Source organism: Salvelinus sp. IW2-2015, unplaced genomic scaffold (assembly GCF_002910315.2).
Source record: "Salvelinus sp. IW2-2015 unplaced genomic scaffold, ASM291031v2 Un_scaffold2762, whole genome shotgun sequence".
Taxonomy (NCBI): Eukaryota; Metazoa; Chordata; class Actinopteri; order Salmoniformes; family Salmonidae; genus Salvelinus; species Salvelinus sp. IW2-2015.
Genome location: NW_019944065.1, coordinates 256,676 through 282,688, shown reverse-complemented (window position 1 = coordinate 282,688; position 26,013 = coordinate 256,676). Strand labels below are relative to the sequence as shown.

The following is a 26,013-nucleotide window of genomic DNA, read 5'->3' as shown; positions in this document are numbered from 1 at the left end:
TCTTTCTCTACCCCCGTCTAGCACTCTGTCCTTCTCTACCTCTATCTAGCACTATCCTTCTATTCCTCCATCTAGCACTCTCTCCGTCTATACCTCCATGTAGCACTCTGTCCTTCTATACCTCTATCTAGCACTGTCCATCTATACCTCTATCTAGCATTATATCATTCTATACCTCCATCTAGAATTATTTCCTTCTATACCTCCATCTAGCATTATATACCTCTATCTAGCATTATATACCTCTGTCTAGCACTGTCCATCTATACCTCTGTCTAGCACGCTCTCCATCTATACCTCTATCCAGCACTCTATCCTTCTATTCCTCTGTCTAGCACTCTATCCTTCTCTGCCTCTGTCTAGCACTCAAACCTTCTATACCTCTATCTAGCACTCTATCCTTCTATTCCTCTGTCTAGCACTCTATCCTTCTCTGCCTCTGTCTAGCACTCAAACCTTCTATACATCTGTCTAGCACTGTCCTTCTATACCTCTATATTGCACTCTATCCTTCTATTCCTCTGTCTAGCACTCTGTCCATCTATACCTCTGTCTAGCACTCTGTCCATCTATACCTCTGTCTAGCACTCTGTCCTTCTATACCTCTATGTGGCACTCTGTCCTTCTATACCTCCATCTAGCACTATATCCCTTCTGTACCTATGTCTAGCACTATGTTTTTATACCCCCGTCTAGCACTATCCTTCTATACCCCCGTCTAGCACTATGTCCTTCTATACCCCTATCTAGCACTCTGTCCTTCTATACCCCTATCTAGCACTAGTCATTCTTAACCCCCATTATGCAGCTGTCTTCTATACACGCCATCTAGGCACCGCTGTCCATTCTATACCCCGCATCTAGCACGCTTGTCTTCTATACCCCACTTAGCACGTGTCCTTCTATACCCCCATCTAGCACGTTGTCCTTCTATAGACCATCTAGCACGTTGTCCTTCGTATAACCCCATCTAGCAGTTGTTCTTTTATACCCCATCTAGCACGCTGTGGCTTCTAATAACCCCGCATTAGCAGCGCTGGGCTTTATACCCCATCTAGCACGCTGCGATTCTATACGCCATCTAGCACACTGTCCTTCTATAAACCCGCATCTAGCGACCCTGTCCTTCTAATAACCCATCTAGCATGCTGTCCTTCTATACCCCCATCTAGCACGCTGTCCTTCTATACCCCCATCTAGCACGCTGTCCTTCTATACCCCCATCTAGCACCCTGTCCTTTTATACCTCCATCTAGCACGCTGTCCTTCTATACCTCCATCTAACACGGTCCATCTATACCTCTAAGTATGAATATATACCTCCATTTATAATCACTCTCTTTTTATACATTTATCAATCTATCCTTCTACACCTCATCACTCTATACATGTATATATGACTCTATACCTCTAATTATTACTCTTTCCTTTCATACCTCTATCTAGCGCTCTATCCTTCTATACCTCAATCAATACCTATATCTATCAACCTATCCTTCTATACCTCTATCCTTTTGTACTTCTATCTATTACTATCTTTGATACGTCAATCACTCTATCCTTCTATACCTCAAATTATCCTGCTATACCTCAATCTATCACTCCCTTCCTTTATCGCTATTTACTTTATTCCTCTAATTACCATTCTATTCTTCTATACCTCTAATTATCACTCTATCCTTCTATACCTCTTATCACTCTATCCTTCTATACCTCTAAGTATCACTCTATTCTTCTATACCTCTAATTATCTACCCTTCTATATTGCTAATTATCCCTCTATATATCACCATCCTTCTATACTAGTAGTTACAAACAGCACAGATTCTAAACGCTGGCCCTACATAGTGTATAATGTCTTTATATATTTAAAAATGTTCTTGTGCATTTTGCCATTTGCCTCATGACTCCTGGGTGCTTTGTTGACTACAAACGTTCTTTACCAATCCATGGGACAGACTGTTTGCTCCCACACTCGGGACTCTGACTCTCTATTGGTTACACAGACTATTCTAACCACCTCCCATCCTATACTAACCACCTCTCGCTGGCTTTGTATTCATGTTATCTGATGAAATTGCTGTTCAATATGATATTTTTGTCATCTGATGCACATTCAGAWGTCATAAATCATCACTGCAGAGCTCTCCCTGTCCTCTYCCGTGCCCTGATTGTATTACTGTTGATGATATCTGGAAATGTGCATGTACACCCTGGCCCATCTACTGTTGCTAGCCCCAATTCTGACTTGTGCTCTGATATCACTGATTTCTGCTCCCGTAAAAGCCTGGGTTTTCTCCAGATTAACACTAGAAGAGTATTACCTAAAATGGATCAATTGAAAGTGTGGGTTCACAGCTCCAATCCAGATGTGTTGGTCATTACTGAGACGTGGTTAAGAAAGAGTGTTTTGAATACTGATGTTAACCTTTCTGGTTATAACCTTTTTCGGCAAGACAGATCTTCCAAAGGTGGGGGAGTGGCAATCTTTACCAAGGATCACCTTCAGTGCTCAGATGTCTCCACCAGATGTCTCCACCAAGTCTGTCCCCAAACAATTTGATTTGCTGGTTTTAAGCATTAAACTTTCAAATAGCTTTTGGTGACTGTTGCTGGGTGCTATCGTCCTCCATCAGCACCGGCCTGTACCCTARCTGCCCTAAYCTCTCTCCTGGCCCCTTACACTATGTCTGAATTTGTCCTGCTTGGTGACCTAAACTGGAACATGCTTAAACCACCTGATCAAGTCTTAAAGCAATGGGACTTGCTGAATTAGAGAGAGACAAGATTTTCAAAATGTTCATAAATGACAAGCATGGTCAAATAATAATCAGGAATAAATATCAGTTGGCTTTTCATAGCCGATCATTAAGAGTTGAAAACAGCAGGTCTGGGACAGGTAGGGGTTCCATAACCACAGGCAGAACAGCTGCCTGCGGTAGCTAGATAGCTAACAATGCTAATACAAGTTAGTAATGATGAGATGGCGCCGAAGAGGATGGTTGACGTTTTACATGCCCATAACGAATTGTGCTATTTTGTTCYTTTTTTTGCGTTGTTTGTCAATTATTTTTGAAACTTATTTTGTACATAATGTTGCTGCTACCGTCTCTTATGACCGAAAATWACTTCTGGACATCAGAACTGGGGTTACTCACCACGAACTGGAAGAAGCCTTTTCTTTAAAGAGTCAGATGAGAAAGAGAGAACAGGGAAGATACGTCTGGTAAGACGAGGGGTGGGGGTGTGTTTTTGTCAATAACAGCTGGTGCGCGACGTCTAATATTAAAGAAGTCTTGAGGTATTGCTTGCCTGAGGTAGAGTAACTTATGATAAGCTGTAGACCACACTATCTGCCGAGAGAGTTCTCATCTATATTATTCCTAGCCGTCTATTTACCACCATAGACCGATGCTGGCACTAAGACCGCACTCAACCAACTCTATAAGGCCATAAGCAAACAAGAAAATGCTCACCCAGAAGTGGCGCTCCTAGTGGCCGGGGACTTTAATGCAGGCAAACTTAAATCAGTTTTACCAAATTTTTACCAGCATGTCACATGTGCAACCAGAGGGGAAAAAAACTCTAGACCACCTTTACTCCACACAGAGATGAGCACAAAGCTCTCCCCTCCCCTCCCTTTGGCAAATCTGACCATAATTCTATCCTCCTGAATTCTGCTTACAAGCAAAAACTAAAGCAGGAAGTACCAGGACCAGTGACTCGCTCAATACGGAACTGGTCAGATGATGCAGATGCTAAGCTACAGGACTGTTTTGCTAGCGCAGACTGGAATGTGTTCTGGGATTCATCCAATGGCATTGAATAGCATACCACCTCAATCACAAGCTTCATCAATAAGTGCATCGATGACGTCGTCCCCAAAATGACCGTAAGTACATATCCCAACCAGAAGCCATGGATTACAGGCAACATCCGCATCAAGCTAAAGGCTAGAGCTGCTGCTTTCAATGAGAGGGACACTAATCTAGACGCCTATAAGAAATCCAGCTATGCCCTCCGACGAACCATCAAACAAGGAAAGCGTCAATACAGGATTAAGATTGAATCCTACTACACCGGCTCTGATGCTCCTCGGATGTGGCAGGACTTGAAAACTATTACGGACAAGAAAGGGAAACCCTGACGCGAGCTGCCCAGTGACGTGAGCCTTCAAGATGAGCTTAAATGCCTTTTATGCTCACTTCGAGGCAAGCAACACTGAAGCATGCAGGAGAGCACCAGCTGTTCTCGATGACTGTGCGATCTCCTCAGCCGATGTGAGCAAGACCTTTAACATCTCTTGGGCACGTGAGACGGTAGCGTCCCACCTCTTCAACAGCCAGTGAAACTGCTGGGCGCCAAATTCAAATACAGAAATACTCATTATAAAAATTCAGAAAACAAAACATATTTTACATAGGTTTAAAGATTAACTGCTTGTGAATCCAACCACGGTGTCAGATTTAAAAAATGCTTTACGGCGAAAGCATACCTTACGATTATTTGAGAACATAGCCCACTAGACAAATCATTACAAACAGTAGCCAGCCAGGTAGAACAGTTACACAATTTAGAAGAGATCAAATTAATCCCTTACCTTTGATGATCTTCATATGGTTGCACTCAGCAGACATTCATTTACTCAATAAATGTTCAATTTGTTCGATAAAGTCTCTTTATACCCTAAAGTCTCTTTATACCCAATTTGGATTTTTTTTGTCTTCCTGTTTTGTTTGCGCGTTTTCTTCAGTAATCCACAGGCTCAAACGCAGTCAAAACAGGAAGACAAAAAAATCCAAATCGTATCCGTAAAATTCATAGAAACATGTCAAACGATGTTTATATTCAAACCTCAGATTGTTTTTAGCCTCAATAATCGATAATATTTCAACCGGACAATAACGTCGTCAGTTTTAAAGGTAAACGAGAAACGCACTCTCTCGGTCTCGCGCATGAAAAAGATCTGGGACACTTTACGGTCCACTCATTCAGACTGCTCTTACTTCTTCATTTTTCAGAATACAAGCCTGAAACAATTTCTGAAGACTGTTGATATCTAGTGGAAGGCATAGAAACTGTCCTAAATCAATGGATACTGTATTGGCATTGAATAGAAAACTACAAAACCTCAAAACATGCGTGGACCAACTGGCATGTGTCTTCACTGACATTTTCAACCTTTGCCTGACTGAGTCTGTAATACCTACATGTTTCAAGCAGACCACCATAGTCCCTGTACCCAATGAAGCAAAGGTAACCTGCCTAAATGATTACCGCCCCATAGCCCTCACGTCAGTAGCCATAAAGTGCTTTGAAAGGCTGGTCATGGCTCACATCAACAGCATCCTCCCGCATACCCTAGATCCACTCCAATTTGCATACCGCGGCATAAGGAACACCTATGTGAGAATGCTCTTCATTGACTACAGCTCAGCGTTCAACACCATCTGCCATCACTAAGCTAAGGACCCTGGAACTAAACAGCTCTCTCTGCAACTGGATCCTGGACTTCATGAGGGGCCATCCCCAGGTGGTAAGGGTAGGCAATAATACATCTGCCACACTGATCCTCAACACTGGGGCCGCTCAGGGGTGTGTACTTTGTCCCCTCTTGTACCCCCTGTTCACCCACGACTGCGTGGCCAAACACGACTCCAACACCAAGTTTGCTGACAACACAACAGTGGTAGGCCTGATCACCGACAATGATGAGACAGCCTATAGGGAGGAGGTCAGAGAACTGGCAGTGTGGTGCCAGGACAACAAACTCTCCCTCAATGTGAGCAAGACAAAGGAGCTGATCGTGGATGACAGGAAAAGGTGGGCCGAACAGGCCCCCATTAACATCAATGGGGCTGTAGTGGAGCGGGTCAAGAGTTTCAAATTCATTGGTGTCCACATCATCAACAAACTATCATGGTCCAAACACATCAAGACAGTTGTGAAGAGGGCATGACAAAACCTTTTGCCCCTCATGAGACGGAAAAGATTTGGCATGGGTCCCCAGATCCTCAGAAGTAGCTGCACCATCGAGAGCATCCTGACCGGTTGCATAACCGCCTGGTATGGCGACTGCTCGGCATCTGACCGTAAGGCCCTACAGAGGGTAGTGCGCACGGCCCAGTACATCACCGGGGCCAAGCTTCCTGCAATCCAGGAACTATATAATAGGTGGTGTGAGAGGAAAGCCCATAAAGTTGTCAGACTCCAGTCACCCAAGTCATAGACTGTTCTCTCTGCTACCACACGGCAAGCAGTACCGGAGCTTCAAGTCTAAGACCAAAAGGCTCCTCAACAGCTTCTACCCCCAAGCCATAAGATTGCTGAACAATTAATCAGATGCCCGCCGGACTATTACATTTACCCCCCTCCCCACCCCCATTTGTTTTAACCCTGGCTCACTGAGTTGTGTAACACATCCTCACATTAACACTAACCCTGACCTTAACACTAACCCACACCCTAACCCTGACCCTAACCCTAACACTAACCCTCACCCTAACACTAACCTGTATATTGTCTCGTTATTGTGTTAATTTATATAATTTTTTACTTTAGTTTATTTGGTAAATATTTTCTTAACTCTTCTTGAACTGCACTGATGGTTAAGGGCTTGTAAGTAAGCATTTCACAGTAAGGTGTCATCTACAAGTCTCTGCTAGGTAAAGCCCCGCCTTATCTCAGCTCACTGGTCACCATAGCAGCACCCACCCGTAGCACGCGCTCCAGCAGGTATATCTCACTGGTCACCCCCAAAGCCAATTCTTCCTTTGGCCACCTCTCCTTCCAGTTCTCTGCTGCCAATAACTGGAACGAACTGCAAAAATCACTGAAGCTGGAGACTCTTACCTCCCTCACTAGCTTTAAGCACCAGTTGTCAGACCAGCTCACAGATCACTGCACCTGTACATAGCCCATCTGTAAATAGCCCATCCAATGTACCTCATCCCCACACTGTATTTATTTATCTTGCTTCTTTGCACCCCAGTATCTCTACTTGCACATTAATCTTCTGCACATCCTACCATTCCAGTGTTTAATTGCTATATTGTAATTCATTTGCCACCATGGCCTATTTATTGCCTTACCTCTCTTATCCTACCTCATTTGCACATGCTGTTTATAGATTTTTCTACTGTATTATTGATTGTATGTTTGTTTATTCCATGTGTAACTCTGTATGTGTCGAACTGTTTCGCTTTATCTTGGCCAGGTCGCAGTTGCAAATGATAACTTGTTCTCAACTAGCCTACCTGGTTAAATAAAGGGTCTATACTTGTTGTATTCGTCGCATTTGACAAATAAAGTTTAATTTGATTAGATGGCGAACAATGCTTATACAGGCTAATTACAATAGCTAGCTATATATCACTCTATCCTGTATTTTGGTTGATTATTTACTGTATGTGTGTTTGTGTGTTAGATGGGGGTAACGTTTTCCGCAGTGTTTGGAGTGATCCTGTATCGTATCACCATGCTGTCTATCTGGTCCATGAACCCAGACCCTGAGGCCAAGGCCTCTGTTAGGATGACCGTGACCACCACCGCCATCATCATCAACCTGCTGGTTGTATTGATACTGGATGAGATCTACGGAGCTATCGCTGTCTGGCTCACTAAACTGGGTAACACTAACACTGACCCTAACACTAACCCTCACCCTCACCTTAACCCTCATCTTAACCCTAACACTAACCCTCACCCTAACACTAACCCTCACCCTAACACTAACCCTCCACCTAACACTAACCCTCACCCTAACACTAACCCTCACCTTAACCCTCACCTTAACCCCCTCACCTTAACCCTCACCCTAACCCTACACCCTAACACTAACCCTCACCCTAACACTAACCCTCACCTTAACCACTAACCCTCACCTAACCCTCACCTTAACACACACCCTCACCCTAACACTAACCCTCACCTTAACCCTCACCTAACACTAACCCTCAGCCTCACGCTAACCCTCACCCTTACCCTCCCCCTAACACAACCCTCCCCCACCTAACCCTCACCCTAACACTTAACCCTCACCCTCACCCTTACCCTCACCCTAACACTAACCCTACCCTAACACTAACCCTCACCCTAACACTACCCTCACCCTAACACTAACCCTGACCTTAACACTAACCCCCACCCTAACACTAACCCTCACCTTAACCTCACCTTAACCCTCACATAACCCTCACATTAACCCTCACCTTAACCCTCACTTAAACACTAACCCTCACCTCTAACCCTCACCTTAACACTAACCCTCACCTTAACACTACCCTCAACACTAACCCTCACCTTAAACTAACCCTCACCTTAACACCTAACACTCACCTTAACACTAACCCTCACACTAAACCCTCACCTTAACACTCAACTCTCACCTAACACTAACCCTCACCTTAACACTAACCCTCACCTACACAACCCTTACACTACCTACCTAACACTAACCCTCACCTTAACACTAACCCTCACCTATAACCCTCACCTTAAACTAACCCTCACACTAACCCTCACTTAACCCTCACCTTAACACTAACCCTCAACCTTAACCCTCCACCTTAACACTAACCCTCACCTTAACACTACCCTCACACTAACCCTACCTTACACTAACCTCACCTAACACTAACCCTCACACTAAAACCCTCACCTTAACACTAACCCTCACACTAACCCTCACCTAACCACACCTTAACACTAACCTCTCACCTTAACACTAACCCCTCACCTAGACACTAACCCTCACCCTAACACTAACCCTCACCCTCACCTTAACCCTCACCTTAACCCTGATCCTCACACTAACCCTCACCCAAACACTAACCCTGACCCTAACCCTGACCCTAACACTAACCCTCACCCTATCACTGTCTGGCTCACTGAACTGTTTAACACACACTTCTGATTACGTCCGATGATATGATTGGCTGATTTCCTGTCTGTCTAATAATGTGATTGGCGGCTTGTCTTGTCTGTCAGAGGTTCCTAAGACGGAAGCGGAGTTTGAGGAGCGTCTGATTCTGAAATCGTTTCTGTTGAAGTCCATGAACACCTTTGCTCCTGTCTTCTATGTGGCTTTCTTCAAGGGCAGGTGAGGGTGTGTTTTAATGAACCTTTCTATTGACAGGGAGTCATGCTGAGACCAAGGTCTCCTTCCCAAATGAGCCCTGCACCACAATACCAAATAATAAAACATTATACACACCAATTCACTAGGAAAAGCCAAACAGAGATACACATACACAATCATAGAAAAGAAACCCACGTTTCAGTATAAAGGTCCTCAATCATTCATCTGAATTGCTCTATAGGCACCAAATCATATATTTTTTTAGACTTTTGGAGAATATTCCCAGGTAAATCAGATTTTAGTTTTATTGCATTTTACTTAACTCTGTAGAGACCCACGTCATTTCCAGAGTTAGCCATCCCTGAGACCGGGTGTGGTAACTCCTACGTGTAAAGGTTATTCATGATGTTAGGTACAGAGGGAGTTTTTGCAAAAGAGCTTTATGAATGAAAAGAGAGCAATGTAATGACTTTTATACAACGGGTGGGTCTAATCCTGGATGCTGATTGGTTAAAATCGTGTTCCAGCCGGTGTCTACAGGTCGTTATCAATAAAACATCACAAGGTGCAGAGCAATCAATTTTCCTTCTCGGGGCAAGGAGACCCCCAGCTCCACTAAAATGATTGACAACTTCGTGCCATTGTCAAAGGATTGTTAAATAAATGTTAACTATCTGGTTGTAATATCATCACTGCAACACATGCGACACGCTCCCCAATGTGAGTGTGTTGTTGATGAAACACGGTTTGCTAGCCTGAATTACAATACTCCGCCATTCATTTATCACAACGTGAATTTCACAAAATGTTTAATTAATTCTGTGTTTGGTTTATCCGGGACAATGTGGTCTGCAAGGACTTCCAATGTAGCAACTATTTGCTTGCAGAGAGCTACAGGTGCAKGTGGCTACTTTTAGCAAACAAGTAGTGAATGTACACAAGCTACTGGGGAATCCACACCCGTCTACCTCTTTGTCTGGGGGACTCCTTGGCGAAGGTGAGCCCGGACCGGACACAAACTAGAAAAAGCTTCGATGCCCTGGTTCCAGATGTTACGGCGCCGCCTTCCCTGGAGGATTTGAGATCGGATCCAGAAGTACCTGCGCCTTCGTCCTCTATTTTGTCTCCCTCTCCGGTGGCTTCTACCTTGGGTTCAGATCCTCAGAGCTCCCTCTCATCGGACAGTGAGGCTGTCTAAGACTCCGACCCATTCATCATCATCCACAATGGATACCACAGCTGGTTAGGGTCCATCAGTCCCCACCGCCCTTTGGTCCTTGGGGGGTTTGCGAAACCACTCAAGGCGAAAGAACGGCAAGACCTTCTCAGCCATTGCACCAGTTGTCGTCATAGGCAGCTCTATGTAAGAAACATTTTGGTTCCGGGGCAAAAACCCTGTGCTATCCTGGAACACGAGTACAGGACATTACAAGGCTGTTTTCTACCATTCTACGACAGATGCCGGGTGCTGACACTGTTGTAGTCCATGTGGGGTCAAACAACATTAACTAGCACGGAACTCCTGAAAATTAATTTTAAAGAACTAATTCTAGCTCTGAAAGATTCCAAAAAGCGACCAATTATTTCAGGTCCAGTACCATCGATGTGCCGTGGGAGTGAAAGATTCAGCAGGCTACTGGCATTAGGCACCTGGCTAAAAGATTACTGTAGCTCTGTTGGAATCACTTTTATAGATAACTTTGACACCAAGAAACAGAAGATGCTCTACAGGAGTGGAGTCCATCCAAATCGTCTTGACTCCTGGACTCTGTCCACACATTTTAAGGCCACGTTCAGACAATGACTTATCAATGACCAAAGCCTATCTCAGATAATCCCTACCATTGTGTTGCTGAGTTGTCATAATTCTGCAGCAAATGTACATTATCCCAGGGGCATTCGCAGTCATAAGGCACGAACTCAGATACCTCCTGCACCTCAACCTTTTTGTTTCAGTCTGTTGTTTCAGAAGTTTTTTTGCTTTATTTTTATTTTGTTCATAAGTGTTTGTCAAAACCTGCTACCAACTAGCCAGTTAGCCAGCTAGGTTGCAATGGATCCCGCTTCGACCTGGAATAGCTAACACACTTTTCCAGCACTGTAGAAGCTGTGTTTATTGCGCTCTTGTCCGGGACAATATTGACAATCTGGAGTTCCAATGTGGCAATTGTTTGCTTACAGACGATTACAGGAATGAGGTGGCTTTCCTTAGCAAGCAAATTTCAATTCTGCACAGACTTTTGGGGAAAACGCAAATTGGAACTTTCTCGTTCTCACCCATCAGCTGAAACATAAATAACATTGTCATGTCTACTTCTGATAAGCTTCCAGTAAATCAATAAAATAGATCAAGCATCCCAGGAAAGTCCTAAAAATAGCCCATATTAACATATTAGCATATGTAGTCTAAGAAACAAGGTTCATGAAATCAATATCTCGCTAGAAACAGACATTCATTGAAAAATCCAAGATGGCGTTGCAGTAGGACGTGTGTATCTGTCTTTTGTCTTATCCTGTGTCTTATCCCGTCTATATAGCCAGTCTTTTTCATATATATCTTAATCTCACTTTCTATCTACGAACTAAATATACTTTCCTGCAACCCGCCTCACCCAATGTGGTACGGATCTGCTATTTTTATTCCTTATAACTGGAACTTCCATCAGGAGCTAGCCAGCTAACTAGCCTTTGTTAGCCTAGGCTAGCGGTCTTCGCCTTTTTCCACGTCATCAGCCAGCCTTAGATCGGACAACACCTGCCAGTCTGCACAGCTCGATATCAACCCAGAGACTATCGGACTGCTTCTCTCTACCATATCACCAGATTTCTGCCGCTCTGGATCATTACACCGGATCATCGCAGCTAGCAAGCTGAAAATGAGTGGCTACTGTTAGCTAACACCCCTGTTCCAAAGCAAGCACCTGCTTGCATTGAGCTAGCCTCGAGCTAGGCCCATATACCAGCTAATTCTAGGGCTAAATGACCTCCTTTGCCAATTGGCCTGGACCCTTTATTGTTGACACGGAGCCCCGCCGATCCATCACGACTGGACTGCCGAAGTGGTCTCAACAGGCTATTCTGAAATCATGTTTGCCAAAGACCCATCTACTAGCCCCGGCCCGCTAGCTTTTCTGAACGCTGTCTCCCCTGCTCGCCTAGCATAGTAGTGACTACCGAATGGCACCCTGACTCACCTATTGCTGCTTTTCTGACCCTATGATCACTCGGCTACACAGCTTATAAAATGGCGCCGGAAGAAATGGCAGCAGTTTTAAGAGCACCCAACAAATTGTGCTATTATGTGGTTTTTTTCGCAACTTATTTTGTACACAATGTTTCTACAACTGTATCTTACGGCAAAAAAGAGCTTCTGGATATCAAGACAGCGATCACTCACCTCGGATAAGACAAATCTTTTTTCTACAACAAGGACGACGCACAAGACATTCTCCAAACACCCCACAGGGCCGACATCCCCATTATTTGCAAGAGGAAGCGACGGGACCCAGAGAAGGCGACTGGGAAAGCTACCGTTACTGTCAATACTACTCGCCAACGTGCAATCATTGGACAATAAATTAGACGAGGTACGATCACAAATATCCTACCAACGGGACATCAAAAACTGTAATATAATAATAATATAACATATATAATATGTTTCACGGAATCGTGACTGAATGACGACAGCAAGATAGAACAGCGCACTCCGGTAAGACAAGGGGGGGGGGCAGTTTGTGCATATTTGTAACCTCCGATAAATCCACGATAATCGAGAATTTCAATAAGCATTTCTTTACGGCTGGCCACGCTTTCCACCTGGCAACCCCTACCCCGGCCAACAGTTCTGCACCCCCCCCAGAAACTGGCCCAAGCCCCCCCCACTTCTCCTTCACCCAAATTCAGACAGCTGATGTTCTGAAAGAGTTGCAAAATCTGGATCCCTACAAATCAGCTGGGCTAGACAATCTGGACGCTCTCTTCCTAAAATGATCTGCCCAAATCGTCGCAACCCCTATTACTAGTCTGTTCAATCTCTCTTTCGTATCGTCTGAGATTCCTAAAGATTTGAAAGCGGCCGAGGTCATCCCCCTCTTCAAAGGGGGAGACACTCTAGACCCAAACTGTTACAGACCTATATCCATCCTGCCCTGCCTTTCTAAAGTCTTTGAAAGCCAAGTGAACAAACAGATCACCGACCATCTCGAATCCAACCGTACCTTCTCCGCTATGCAATCAGGTTTCCGAGCTGGTCACAGGTGCACCTCAGCCATGCTCAAGGTCCAAAACGATATCATAACCACCATCGATAAAAAATAGTACTGTGCAGCCGTCTTCATCGACCTGGTCAAGGCTTTCGACTCTGTCAATCACCGTATTTTTATATCGGCAGACTCAATAGCCTTGATTTCTCTAATGACTGCCTCGTCTTGTTCACTAACTACTTCTCAGATAGAGTTCAGTGTGTCAAATCGGAGGGCCTGTTGTCCGGACCTCTGGCAGTCTCTATGGCAGTACCACAGGGTTCAAATCTCAGGCCGACTCTTTTCTCTGTATATATCAATGATGTCTCTCTTGCTGCGGGTGATTCTTTGATCCAATGCAGTAATAACCAACGAGTAATCTAACCTAACAATTCCACAACCACTACCTTATATACACAAGTGTAAAGGGATAAAGAATATGTACATAAAGATATATGAATGAGTGATGGTACAGAACGGCATAGGCAAGATGCAGTAGATGGTATAGAGTACAGTATATACATATACATATGAGATGAGTAATGTAAGGTTGTTTAACTTCTTATGGCTGAAGGGGCAGTATTGAGTAGCTTGGATGAAAGGTGCACAGAGGTGCCCATATTAAACGGCCTGCTCCTCAGTCCCAGTTGCTAAAATATGCATATTATTATTCATATTGGATAGAAAACACTCTGAAGTTTCTAAAACTGTTTGAATTATGTCTGTGAGTATAACAGAACTCACATGGCAGGCAAAATCCTGAGAATTTGCACTTCCTGTTTGTATTTTTTCTGGGGGTTCCAGATTTTCAACCAAGGTCCCATTGAAATCACAGCAAGATATTGATGAGTTTTCACTTCCTACGGCTTCCACTAGATGTCAACAGTCAATAGAACTTTGTCTGATGACTCTAATGTGAAGGGGGGGGCCGAAGGAGACAGGAATTAGTCTCCACTGCCACGAGCCGGCCATGCTTTCACCATGCGCGTTCACATGAGGAGGACCTCCGTTCCACCGCTCATCTGAAGTCAATCTAATTCTCCGGTTGGAACGTTATTCAAGATGTATGTTGACAACATTCTAAAGATTGATTCAGTACATCGTTTGACATGTTTCTACTGACCGTAACGGAACTTTTGGACATTTTGTCACATTATAGTGGACGGTAGTGGATGCGCTTTGGGTTGGGCGTTTGGTAAACATGTCCAAAGTAGCTAATTGGACATAAATAACGGACATTATCGAACAAATCAAGCATTTTTTGAGGACCTGGGATTCCTAGGACTGCATTCTGATGAATTCATCAAAGGTAAGGAAACATTTATCATGTATTTTCTGGTTTCTGTTGAGTCCAACATGGCGGCTAATTTGGCTATTGTTCTGAGCTCCTTCTCAGATTATTGCATGGTTTATTTTTCCGTAAAGTTTTTTTGAAATCTGACACAGCGGTTGCATTAAGGATAGGTATATCTATAATTCCATGTGTATAACTTGTATTATCATCTACATTTATGATGAGTATTTCTGTTGAAACGATGTGGCTATGCAAAAACACTTGATGTTTTTGCAACTAGTAAATCTAACGCACCAAAGGAAACTCAGATTTCTTTATATAAATATGAACTTAATCAAACAAAACATGCATGTATTGTGTAACATGAAGTCCTATGAGTGTCATCTGATGAAGATAATCAAAGGTTAGTGATTAATTTTCTCTATTTCTGGTATTTGTGAAAGCTATCTTTCGCTGGAAAAATGGCTGTGCTTATTGTGGTTTTGTGGTGACCTAACATAATCGTTTGTAGTGCTTTCGCTGAAAAGCATATTTGAAATCGGACACTGTGGTGGGATTAACAACAAGATTACCTTTAAAATGATATAAGACACATCTATGTTTGAGTTATTTTAATTATGAGATTTCTGCTTTTTGAATTTGGCACCCTGCACTTTCACTCGCTGTACTCATATCATCCCGGTAGCGGGATGGCAGCCATAAAAGGTTTAAAGTGGCTAGTGATACATTTTTACATAAATTTCCATCAATTCCGTTATTAAAGGGGCTGGAGTTGAGTCAGTATGTTGGCAGCGGCCACTAAATGTTAGTGGTGGCTGTTTAACAGTCTGATGGCCTTGAGATAGAAGCTGTTTTTCAGTCTCTCGGTCCCTGCTTTGATGCACCTCGTAACTGTGGACCTCGCCTTCTGGATGATAGCGGTGAACAGGGAGTGCTCGGGTGGTTGTTGTCCTTGATGATCTTTATGGCCTTCCTGTACATGTCGGTGGTGTAGGTGTTCCTGGAGGGCAGGTAGTTTGCCCCGGTGATGCGTTGTGCAGACCTCACTACCCTCTGGAGAGCCTTACGGTTGTGGGCGGAGCAGTTGCCGTACCAGGCAGTTGATTACAGCCCGACAGGATGCCTCGATTGTGCATCTGTAGAGGTTTATGAGGTTTTGGTGACAAGCCGATTTTTTCAGCCTCCTGGGGTTGAAGAGGCGCTGCTGCGCCTTCTTCACAACGCTGTCTGTGTGGGTGGACCAATTAAAGTTTGTCCGGTGATGTGTACACCGAGGAACTTAAAAAACTTACTACCCTCTCCACTACTGTCTGTCGATGTGGATATGGGGGTGCTCCCTCTGCTGTTTCCTGAAGTCCAATATCATCTCCTTTTTGTTGACGTGGAGTATGAGGTTTATTTTCCTGACACCACACTCCGAGGGCCCTCAACCTCCTCCCTGTAGGGCCGTCTCGTCGTTGTTGGTAATCAAGCCTACCCACTGTAGTGTCGTCCGCAAACCTTGATGATTGAGTTGGAGGGATGCGCCACGCAGTCGTGGTGAACAGGGAGTACAGGAGAGGGCTCAGAATGCACCCTTGTGGGGGCCCAGTGTTGAGGATCAGCGGGGTGGAGTTTGTTACCTACCCTCACACCTGGGGGCGGCCCCCCTCAGGAAGTCCATACCCAGTTGCACATGGCGGGTCGAGACCAGCCAGGTCTCGAGACTTGATGACGAGTTTGGAGGGTACTATGGTGTTAAATGCTGAGCTGTAGTCGATGAACAGCCTTCTCACATAGGTATTCCTCTTGTCCAGATGGGTTAGGGCCATTGCAGTGTGGTTGCGATTGCGTCGTCTGTGGACCATTGGGTCGGTAAGCAAATTGTGGAGGGGTCAGTAGGTGGTCAGGTGAGCGTCTGGGAGGTTTTGATGAGTGGGCCTTGGGACTACGTCTCAAAGCATCCTACTCGATGACGGAAAGTGCACCACTGTGCTTACGGGAAAACCCGGCCCTAGGTGTCGTTTTAGTCATCAGTTACCCTCTCTCCGGCGCTGCGTCGCTTCTTAGCGAAACACGTTACACCGACTCCATCGACGCCCACTCTTCGCTAAATCGACCCAATCCACTCGTCTTTGTAACACAAAGCAGTATTGACGACACTACTCTCGATTCGCAGAGCGCTAAACCTGGACTTGACCATATGTACCGATAAAACACCACCCAGCCAGCACCTAGTCTTCTCGTCATACGCTACCTACGACGGAACGCAGGACCTGGGAAACTGCCTGTCTGCGGCCTGCAGACCTATCCAGCGAGAGATCAGACTATAACGACGGTTCATAGAGATATGAGTTTTCACTCCAGCCTCAGACAATCGGCCAGAGTGAATGCGCAGAGCCCCGCCCAAGAACGGCTTATTATTCCACCCAGCCCATGGACTAGCCGGGACCGTAGTCGCAGTGGCATGTATTGCGTTCCTCAACAGCGAGCGCAAAAAAAGCTCTCCGCTATTATAGCTCTGTTCTGGGAATCCTAAGTACGAGCAAGACATCCTACGTCCGCGCGGGGCTTGTAGTTTTCTTTTGTAGATCCGTGCCTATTGATTGATAGGACGCTGCCACTACTTTGTGTCTGACGCTGGTTAAATTGCGACTTAACTTTGTCCCGATTGTTAACTTGGGCGACGTGACTTTGTGATGGCGCGTGTGGCGGGAGGGAATTAGGGCGTACACATGTTTGTATCGGTCATGTTTCGGATTCAACCTTCGCCTGGTCATAAAAGCAAGTGTTTAAGTTTGCGCTTTTTCAGTTTCAGCAGACGAATGCCTGCCATCAATGCCACCGTTTCTGGTTTGGGAAATGTTTTCACATCAGTCTGGCTCGTGGGATACGAACACTCGTCAAATGCACTTTCATAATCGAAACTACGGCTCACGAACTTCCACAGTCCGTATATTTGATCAATTGCTCTGTTAATTCTTCCGACCGATCACACATTATCAACCTCTCACCAGCATTAGTCTCACCTCGGAACGAGACATCAGTTCTCAGATCACGGCTGATCCAAGCGTACTTGAATACGTGGGCAGATTGGGCGGACCCCAGCCCCTACATTCAGATAAAGACACATGGGGCTGCCCGTGGAGGCTTCTTTGTATTTAGTTTTGTTTTGTTAGGCTGGAAGCACAAAATTTGGGCGAGTCTGGGTCAAGCTTTTCCGAAAGGGGAGGGCGGGGGAGGGGCTTTATGCGTCGCGGAAGTTGAGAATACACAATGATCCAGGGTTTCACCTTACCCAAGCCCTTGTAGCCAACCAAATCGATATGGCTGAAAGGTGAGAACTTTAGGGAGTTTGTTTTTCAGGATTAGCCTTGTTAAGAATCACCCAAAACTTACTCTCGTCCGCCCTGCGTTAGTGTCTTAAAAATGAGGGCACGCCGAGAACCAAAGATCCCGCCAACTAAGTGATGCCCGCCTCTCGAGCGTTCCTAGGAAACTATTGCAGTAGTTCAGAGCTCTCTAATCTCTCAATTTGTCTGCCTGCTTAATCTTTCGACTCTAGGCGATGTTCTGGATACTCTCCCGTGCACATACGTAGACAGCCATGCACACTCGCATCCACCTCTCTATACGAGTATTCTAACTGTTCAACATACACAGAATCCGGCTATGCTCGACCTTCACCACACATACATCAACACAACATTCTGAATATAAATGGAGCCAACCTCAATCTTATTATCATTAACGGCACCCAGGAACTATGGGACTGCCTCAACATGACAACCAAGCAGCGCTAGCGCACAGCCACGCACCTGCGCAACTACTACAGACGGTCGACGGATCCGCCCCACATCAGACGCACGGCAGCTGCCATAGACCACACACGAGCGATTCGAAGTCTACCGTCGCCACTAGAACGTGTGAACCTAGCGCAGACATACACTGACAAATATACACGAACACGTGTGACCTCAGTATACTCGCACACTATGAAAGCACACATTACATATGACACGAGATGACCAGTACTACAGCCGTACCCATACCTTAGCCTACGCAGACGCTTCACTACTCAGCATCCACCACTGCTCACCAGTACCATCACTCTATCGAACATCACGACCGCTCGAGATACACAGCCAAACTGACCGCAATATCACACTCATCACTACGCACTAGCGACTCGCGCTCACACGAAGTATACGCACCTGCACCCCTCTCCTCGAGTCCTGGTCCTGCAGATGGGTTCGGCTGGTCAGGCTCGGAGAACGGGCAACATCGGCGCTGCACTCCCTAGCGATTGACTACTCCGGCCACCAATGTTCAGTCTGCTGACAAAACAAGTTCCGATCAAAAGTTCAAAGAGCAAGGATTCCTATTCCAGAGAGACATCAACGCAGACTGTAACGTTTCTTTGCTTCATGGAAACATGGCCTCACTCGAGAGACGGCTAACGGAGTCAGTGCGAGCCAGCTCGTTTCATGTCACGCATCGCGCCGACAGAAAAAACACTCTTCTCCGGAAGAAGAGGGGCGCGGAGTGACGGGTAGACCTCTAATGATTAACGAGACAGTGGTGACGCATGCATAACAACATTAAGGAACTCCAAAGTATTCTCGTTTCACCTGATTCCTCACAATCGAAATTACGCGACCGGCATTATCATACCAGGATTTCTCTTCGATCCTCATAGTATCCACAGCCGTATAATTTCCCCCCAGCAGACACATCGACTAGCCCTCTGATCAATCACACTTTACCTGGATCTGATGTAAAACTCTGGAAACCATCACACCCTGACTCGAGCTCATTCATCGCCAGCTGGAATATACTCGAAGCCTATACCAGTGATTAAGAAGCCTGCCTTTTTGCTTTGTCATTGTGGGTACTTGATTGAGAATCGCATTTGGGGACGGCATTGTGTTGTTATTACCCTACCCAATTACCACCTGGGGGCAGCCGTCAGGAAGTCCAGATCCAGTTGCAGAGGAGGATTGTTAGTCCCAGGGTATTCTAGATTAGTGATGAGCTTTGGTGGGTATGTGTTTAGATTAATGAGATAAAGAGTAGAAGTTCTACTAAAATACATCTCGAATATAGGCCGGCTGTTAAAACGTAAACAAACATGTGGAAAAATTTCAAGATAAGGGGTTACTGAACTGCTATTCCCAATGGCACTTGCTATGCTGGCCTCTCTCTCCCTCCTCCCTGCTCTCGGTCTGAGAGTTTGCCTGGACCTCTCCAAGGGCACTATGTCTTACTTGTCTTGGCCACATTCCCGCTCATAAGTGGAGAGAGTGGGTTCATACTACAACACCAACCACACCATGTGCACAAACACACACCCACTCAATGCCTGTTTGCTTGTGTGCTTATTTCTTCCCGAAGTGTGCCCCACCAGGGCTGTCTGAAATAGAGCTGTTGTAACATCCAGCTTAGTAGACTCATTTGGGAAAAAAAACTCATCCAGAAACAATCGTGTCTCGAGGATTATCTATCACCGTATGTACACACAACACACAGCACACACCACACACACATACACCCACAACACACGACACAGACACACACACACACCACACACACACAGCACCACACACCACACACCACACACAAAACACCACACACACACACACACAGAACCCACACAGCACACCAAGTACTATCGCATCTTATATTGTCAAATTACGAGGTTTGGAGCAGTCTTGAAGGTAGCGTTTAACGTTAGCTAGGCTCAAATCTGTAAATAGCATTACACAGCTATCTATAACGCTAATAGTTAGCTTTCTCATATCTATAAATGGGTTACATAGCTATTTTAACATTAGTAGTTAGCTAGCTCATATCTGTAAATAGATTACACAGCTATCTTAACGCTAATAGTTAGCTTTCTCATATCTATAAATGGTTTACATAGCTATTTTAAAATTAGTAGTTAGCTAGCTCATATCGGTAAATAGATTACACAGCTATCTTAACGCTAATAGTTAGCTTTCTCATATCTATAAATGGTTTACATAGCTATTTTAACATTAGTAGTTAGCTAGCTCATATCGGTAAATACATAACTATCTTAAAATGGCTGAACGGTGACATTAAGAACATACAGCTGGCAGGTTATACACTATTGGCATGATACAACAGCAGCCTCTGGTAAGACACGGAGCGGGGGCCTATGCATATTTGTAAACAAGAGCCGGTGCACGATATCTAAGGAAGTCTCAGGGTTTTGCTCGCCTAAGGTAGAGTATCTCATGATGAGCTGTACACCACACTATCTACCTATTTGAAGCTGTCTACATGCCACCACAGACCGATTCTGGCACTAAAACCGCACTCAATGAGCTGTATATACCGCCATAAGCAAACAAGAAAAAGCTCATCAAGAGGCGGCACTCCTAGTGGCCGGGGACTTTAATGCAGGGAAACTTAAATCAGTTTAACCTAATTTCTATCAGCATGTTAAATGTGCAACCAGGAGGGGAAAAAATCTAGACCTCCTTTACTCCACATACAGAGATGCGTACAAAGCTCTCCCTCGCCCTCCATTTGGCAAATCTGACCATAACTCTACCCTCCTGATTCCTGGTTACAAGCAAAAATTAAAGCAGGAAGCACCAGTGACTCGGTCTATAAAAAACGTACGTACACACCCCAACTGGAAGCAATGGGTTACAGGCAACATTCGCACTGATCTAAAGGGTAGAGCTGCCGCTTTCAAGGAGCGGGACTCTAACCCAGAAGCTTTTAATAAATCCCGTTATGCCCTCCGATGAACCATCAAACAGGCAAAGCTTCAATACAGGACTAAGATCGAATCGTACTATACCTGGCTCTGACGCTTGTCGGATGTGGCAGGGCTTGCAAACTATTACAGACTACAAAGGGATGCACAGTCGAAAGCTGCCCAGTGACACGAGCCTACCAGGCAAGCTAAATAGCTTATATGCTCGCTTCGAGGCAAGTAACACTGAAACATGCATGAGAGCATCAGCTATTCCGGATGACTGTGTGATCATGCTCTCCACAGCCGATGTGAGTAAGACGTTTAAACAGGTCAACATTCACAAGGCCGCACGGGGCCAGACGGATTACCAGGACGTATACCGCGAGAATGCGCTGACCAACTGGCAAGTGTCTTCACTGACATTTTCAACCTCTCCCTGACTGAGTCTGTAATACCAACATGTTTCAAGCAGACCACCATAGTCCCTGTGCCCAAGAACACTAAGGTAACCTGCCTAAATGAGATCAACCTAAGCACTCACGTCTGTAGCCATGAAATGCTTTGAAAGGCTGGTCATGGCTCACATCAACACCATTATCCCAGAAACTCTAGAACCACTCCAATTTGCATACCGCCCCAACAGATCCACAGATGATGCAATCTCTATTGCACTCCACACTGCCCTGTCACACCTGGACAAAATGAACACTAACGTGAGAATGCTGTTCATTGACTATAGCCCAGCGTTCAACACCATAGTGCCCTCAAAGCTCATCACTAAGCTAAGGACCCTGAGAATAAACACCTCCCTCCGCAACTGTATCCTGGACTTCCTGATGGGCCGCCCCCAGGTGGTAAGGGTAGGTAGCAACACATCCATCACACTAATCCTCAACACAGGGGCCCCTCAGGGGTGTGTGCTCAGTCCCCTCCTGTACTCCCTGTTCACTCATGACTGCATGGCCAGGCACAACTCCAACTCCATCATTGAGTTTGCTGACAACACAACGGTGGTAGGCCTGTTCACCGACAACGATTAGACAGGCTATAGGGAGGAGGTCAGAGACCTGGCCGTGTGGTGCAAGGACAACAACCTCTCCCTCAACGTGATCAAGACAAAGGAGATGATTGTGGACAACATAAGGAGACCGAGCAGCCCCCATTCTCATCGACGGGCTGTAGTGGAGCAGGTGAGAGCTTCAAGTTCCTTGGCGGCCACATCACCAACAAACCAACATCGTCCAAACACCAAGACAGTCGTGAACGAGGCACGCCAAGCCTATTCCCTCAGAAGACTGAAAAGATTTGGCATGGGTCCTCAGATCCTCAAAAAGTTCTACAGCTGCACCATCGAGAGCATCCTGACTGGTTGCATCACTTACCTGGTATGGCAACTGCTCGGCCTCCCGACCGCAAGGCACTACAGAGGGTAGTACGTGCTGCCCAGTACATCACCGTTCCAAGCTTCCTGCCATCCAGGACCTCTATACCAGATCGGTTGACAGAGGAAGGCCAAAACTATGTCAAAGACTCCACCACCCTAGTCATAGACTGTTCTCTCTGCTATCGCACGACAAGCGGTTCCAGGGCGCCAAGGCTAGTCCAAAAGGCTCTTAACAGCTTTACACCCAACCAATAAGACTATTTATATCACCCCCCCCCCCCCCCCCCCTTTTAAGCTGCTGCTACTCTCTGTTATAATCTATGCATAGTCACTTTAACTCTCCTACATTACATATTACCTCAATTACTGGAATAACCGTGCCCACCGCACATTTGACTCGTACCAGGTACCGGCCCTGTATAATAGCCTCATTACTGTTATTTTATTGCTACTCTTTACTATATTATCATTTTTTACTTATCATTTTTTACTAAACATTTATTTTCTTAAAACTGCATCTTGGTTAAGGGCTTATAACTAAGAATTTCGCTGTAAGGTCTACACTTTGTATTCGGCACATGTGACAAATAACATTTGATTGATCTATTATAGCCTCGTTACTGTTTTGTTGCTTATCAATTATTTGTCATTTTTCTATTTGTTCTCTTTTTTTTTATTACTATCGATTATTTTTTAAACTTTTGTTATAAGAAGAATTTAACTATTTGGCGCAATGACAAACACAATTTGATTCTATTATTATTAGCTAGTTCATATCTTTAAATACATAGCATATGCTTAATATTAGCAATTAGCTATGATTACAGATATGAAATTAAGCTAACTACTGATGTGATGATAGCTAAATTCAATTCTATTATACATAGCTATCTTAATAGCAGATATCTAGATGTTACAGATATAGAGAGTAGCTATTTAATGCTTAGTAGATATCTATATGTTTACAGATAAGTTAGCTATCTTAATGTAGTAATATCTTATATGATTACAGATATGAGTATCTAATGCTTCAATGTCTATTAGATATTCTATTATGTTTACAGACATGAGTTAGCTATCTTAATGCTAGTAGATATCTATATGTTTACAGATATGAGTTAGCTATCTTAATGCTAGTAGATAGTTGGCTCATATTGTTAATACCTATGTAGGTAACAACCATGCTATTAGTTCAACCCTGAAATGTGTTTTCAGAAGTCATTATCAATCTAAATAGTACACACATACATAACCCTAACCCTAAGTAAATACAGCTTACAGCTAAAAAATATATATACAGTGCATTCGGAAAGTATTCAGTATTCCCTTATTCCAGGTTTTGTTACCTTCCAGCCTTCCAAACCTTATTTTTTCCTCATTAATCTACACACAATACCCCATAATGACAAAGCAAAAACAGGTTTTAAAAGAAATACACTATTTACATAAGTATTCAGAGCCTTTGCTATGAGACTCGAAATTGAGCTCAAGTGCATCCTGTTTCCATTGATCATCCTTGAGAGGTTTCTACAACTTCATAGGAGTCCACCTGTGGTACATACAATTGATTGGACATGATTTGGAAAGGCACACACCTGTCTATATAAGGTCCCACAGTTGACAGTGCATGTCAGAGCAAAAACCAAGCAATGAGGTCAAAGGAATTGTCCGTAGAGCTCCGAGACAGGAAGGAGTCGAGGCACAGATCTGGGGAAGGGTACCAAAACATTTCTGCAGCATTGAAGGTCCCCAGAACACAGTGGCCTCCATCATTCTTAAATGGAAGAAGTTTGGAACCACCAAGACTCTTCCTAGAGCTGGCGACCCAGCCAAACTGAGCAGTCGGGGAGAAGGGCCTTGGTCAGGGAGTTGAAGAACCCAATGGTCACGATGACAGAGTTCCAGAATTCCTCTGGGGAGATGGTAGAACGTTCCAGAAGGAAAACCATCTCTGCAGCACTCCACCAATCAGGCCTTTATGGTATAGAGCTGGACAAAAGGCACTAATCAGCGGCAGTCAGGATCAAGGGAAAGATGAACAAAGCAAAGTACAGAGAGATCCTTGATGAAAACCTGCTTCAGAGCGCTCAGGACCTCAGACTGGGGCGAAGGTTCATCTTCCAACTGGAAAACGACCCTCAGCACACAGCCAAGGCAACGCAGGGGTGGCTTCGGGACAAGTCTCTGAATGTCCATGAGTGGCCCACCCAGAACCTGGACTTGAACCCAATCGAACAACATTTTTTTTACATTTGCAAACATTTCTAAAAACCTGTTTTTCTGTATCATTACGTGGTATTGTGTGTAAATTAAAACAATTTCATCCATTTTAGAATAAGGCTGTAACGTAACAAAAAGTCATGGTCTGAATACTGTCCGAATGCACTGTAATGTCTACTGCACTGTATAACAAATTGAATTTCTCTCTCTGTCTCTATCACTTTCTCTCTCTGCAGTAAGCTAAAAAAAATGTACAGAACATACAAGGAGAAGGATAAAGGAGGAGAGGAAGATGAGGATGAGGAGGAGACGAAGAGGCCAAAGCAACAGTGGGACAAAGACTTCTCTCTGGATCCCTATGAGGGGCTGAGCCCGGAATACATGGAGATGAGTGAGTCAAGCACGCACACACGCGCACACACGCGAGCGTGTGCACACACACACACACACGCCCAAAGTGTATATTGAAAGTGAACAATTAACAAACAGTGTGTATGTGTGTCCGGGCATGTGTGCATTCGTGTGTGCAGTAATCCAGTATGGGTTTGTCACCATCTTCGTGGCATCGTTCCCTCTGGCTCCTCTCTTTGCTCTGCTCAACAACGTGATTGAGATCCGCCTCGACGCTGCCAAGTTCACCACAGAGATCCGTCGCCCAGATGCTGTGCGCCGCAAAGACATAGGTACTGACCACAACACAACCACAAGACATCCGCAACACAACCACCTCACAGTCAACAGCAAGACAACCATGACATAACCACACATGAACCACAATCAAACAACATCAAACTGTAACACAATCTCTGTATGACTGTTTTCTGGACTATCCTTAAATAATTGTACTCTTCCTCTCCCCTTTCTGTCACATTCCCCCTCTCCTTCTCTGTCACATTCCTCCTCTCTTTTTCTGTCACATTACCCCTCTCCTTCTGTCACATTCCTCCTCTCCTCTCCTCTCCTTCACATTCCTCCTCTCCTCTCTCCTTCACATTCCTTCTCTCCTTCTCTTTTTTGTCACATTCTTCCTCCTTCTCTCTCTGTCACATTCCTCCTCTCTTTCTCTGTCACATTCCTCCT

General features: G+C 44.8%; 1 protein-coding gene across 1 annotated transcript in view; it reads left to right on the top strand.

The window, feature by feature from the left end:
• LOC112074691 (anoctamin-2-like) overlaps positions 1–26,013 on the top strand; it is a gene marked incomplete at its 5' end in the record, with an annotated part of 65,136 nt that overhangs the window by 6,909 nt on the left and 32,214 nt on the right. The window contains 5 exons of the mRNA XM_070440628.1: positions 7,427–7,628; positions 8,989–9,100; positions 10,129–10,263; positions 25,170–25,324; positions 25,464–25,616. Of these exons, the coding sequence (XP_070296729.1) occupies positions 7,427–7,628; positions 8,989–9,100; positions 10,129–10,263; positions 25,170–25,324; positions 25,464–25,616 (757 nt within the window). The remainder of the gene's footprint in view (positions 1–7,426; positions 7,629–8,988; positions 9,101–10,128; positions 10,264–25,169; positions 25,325–25,463; positions 25,617–26,013) is intronic.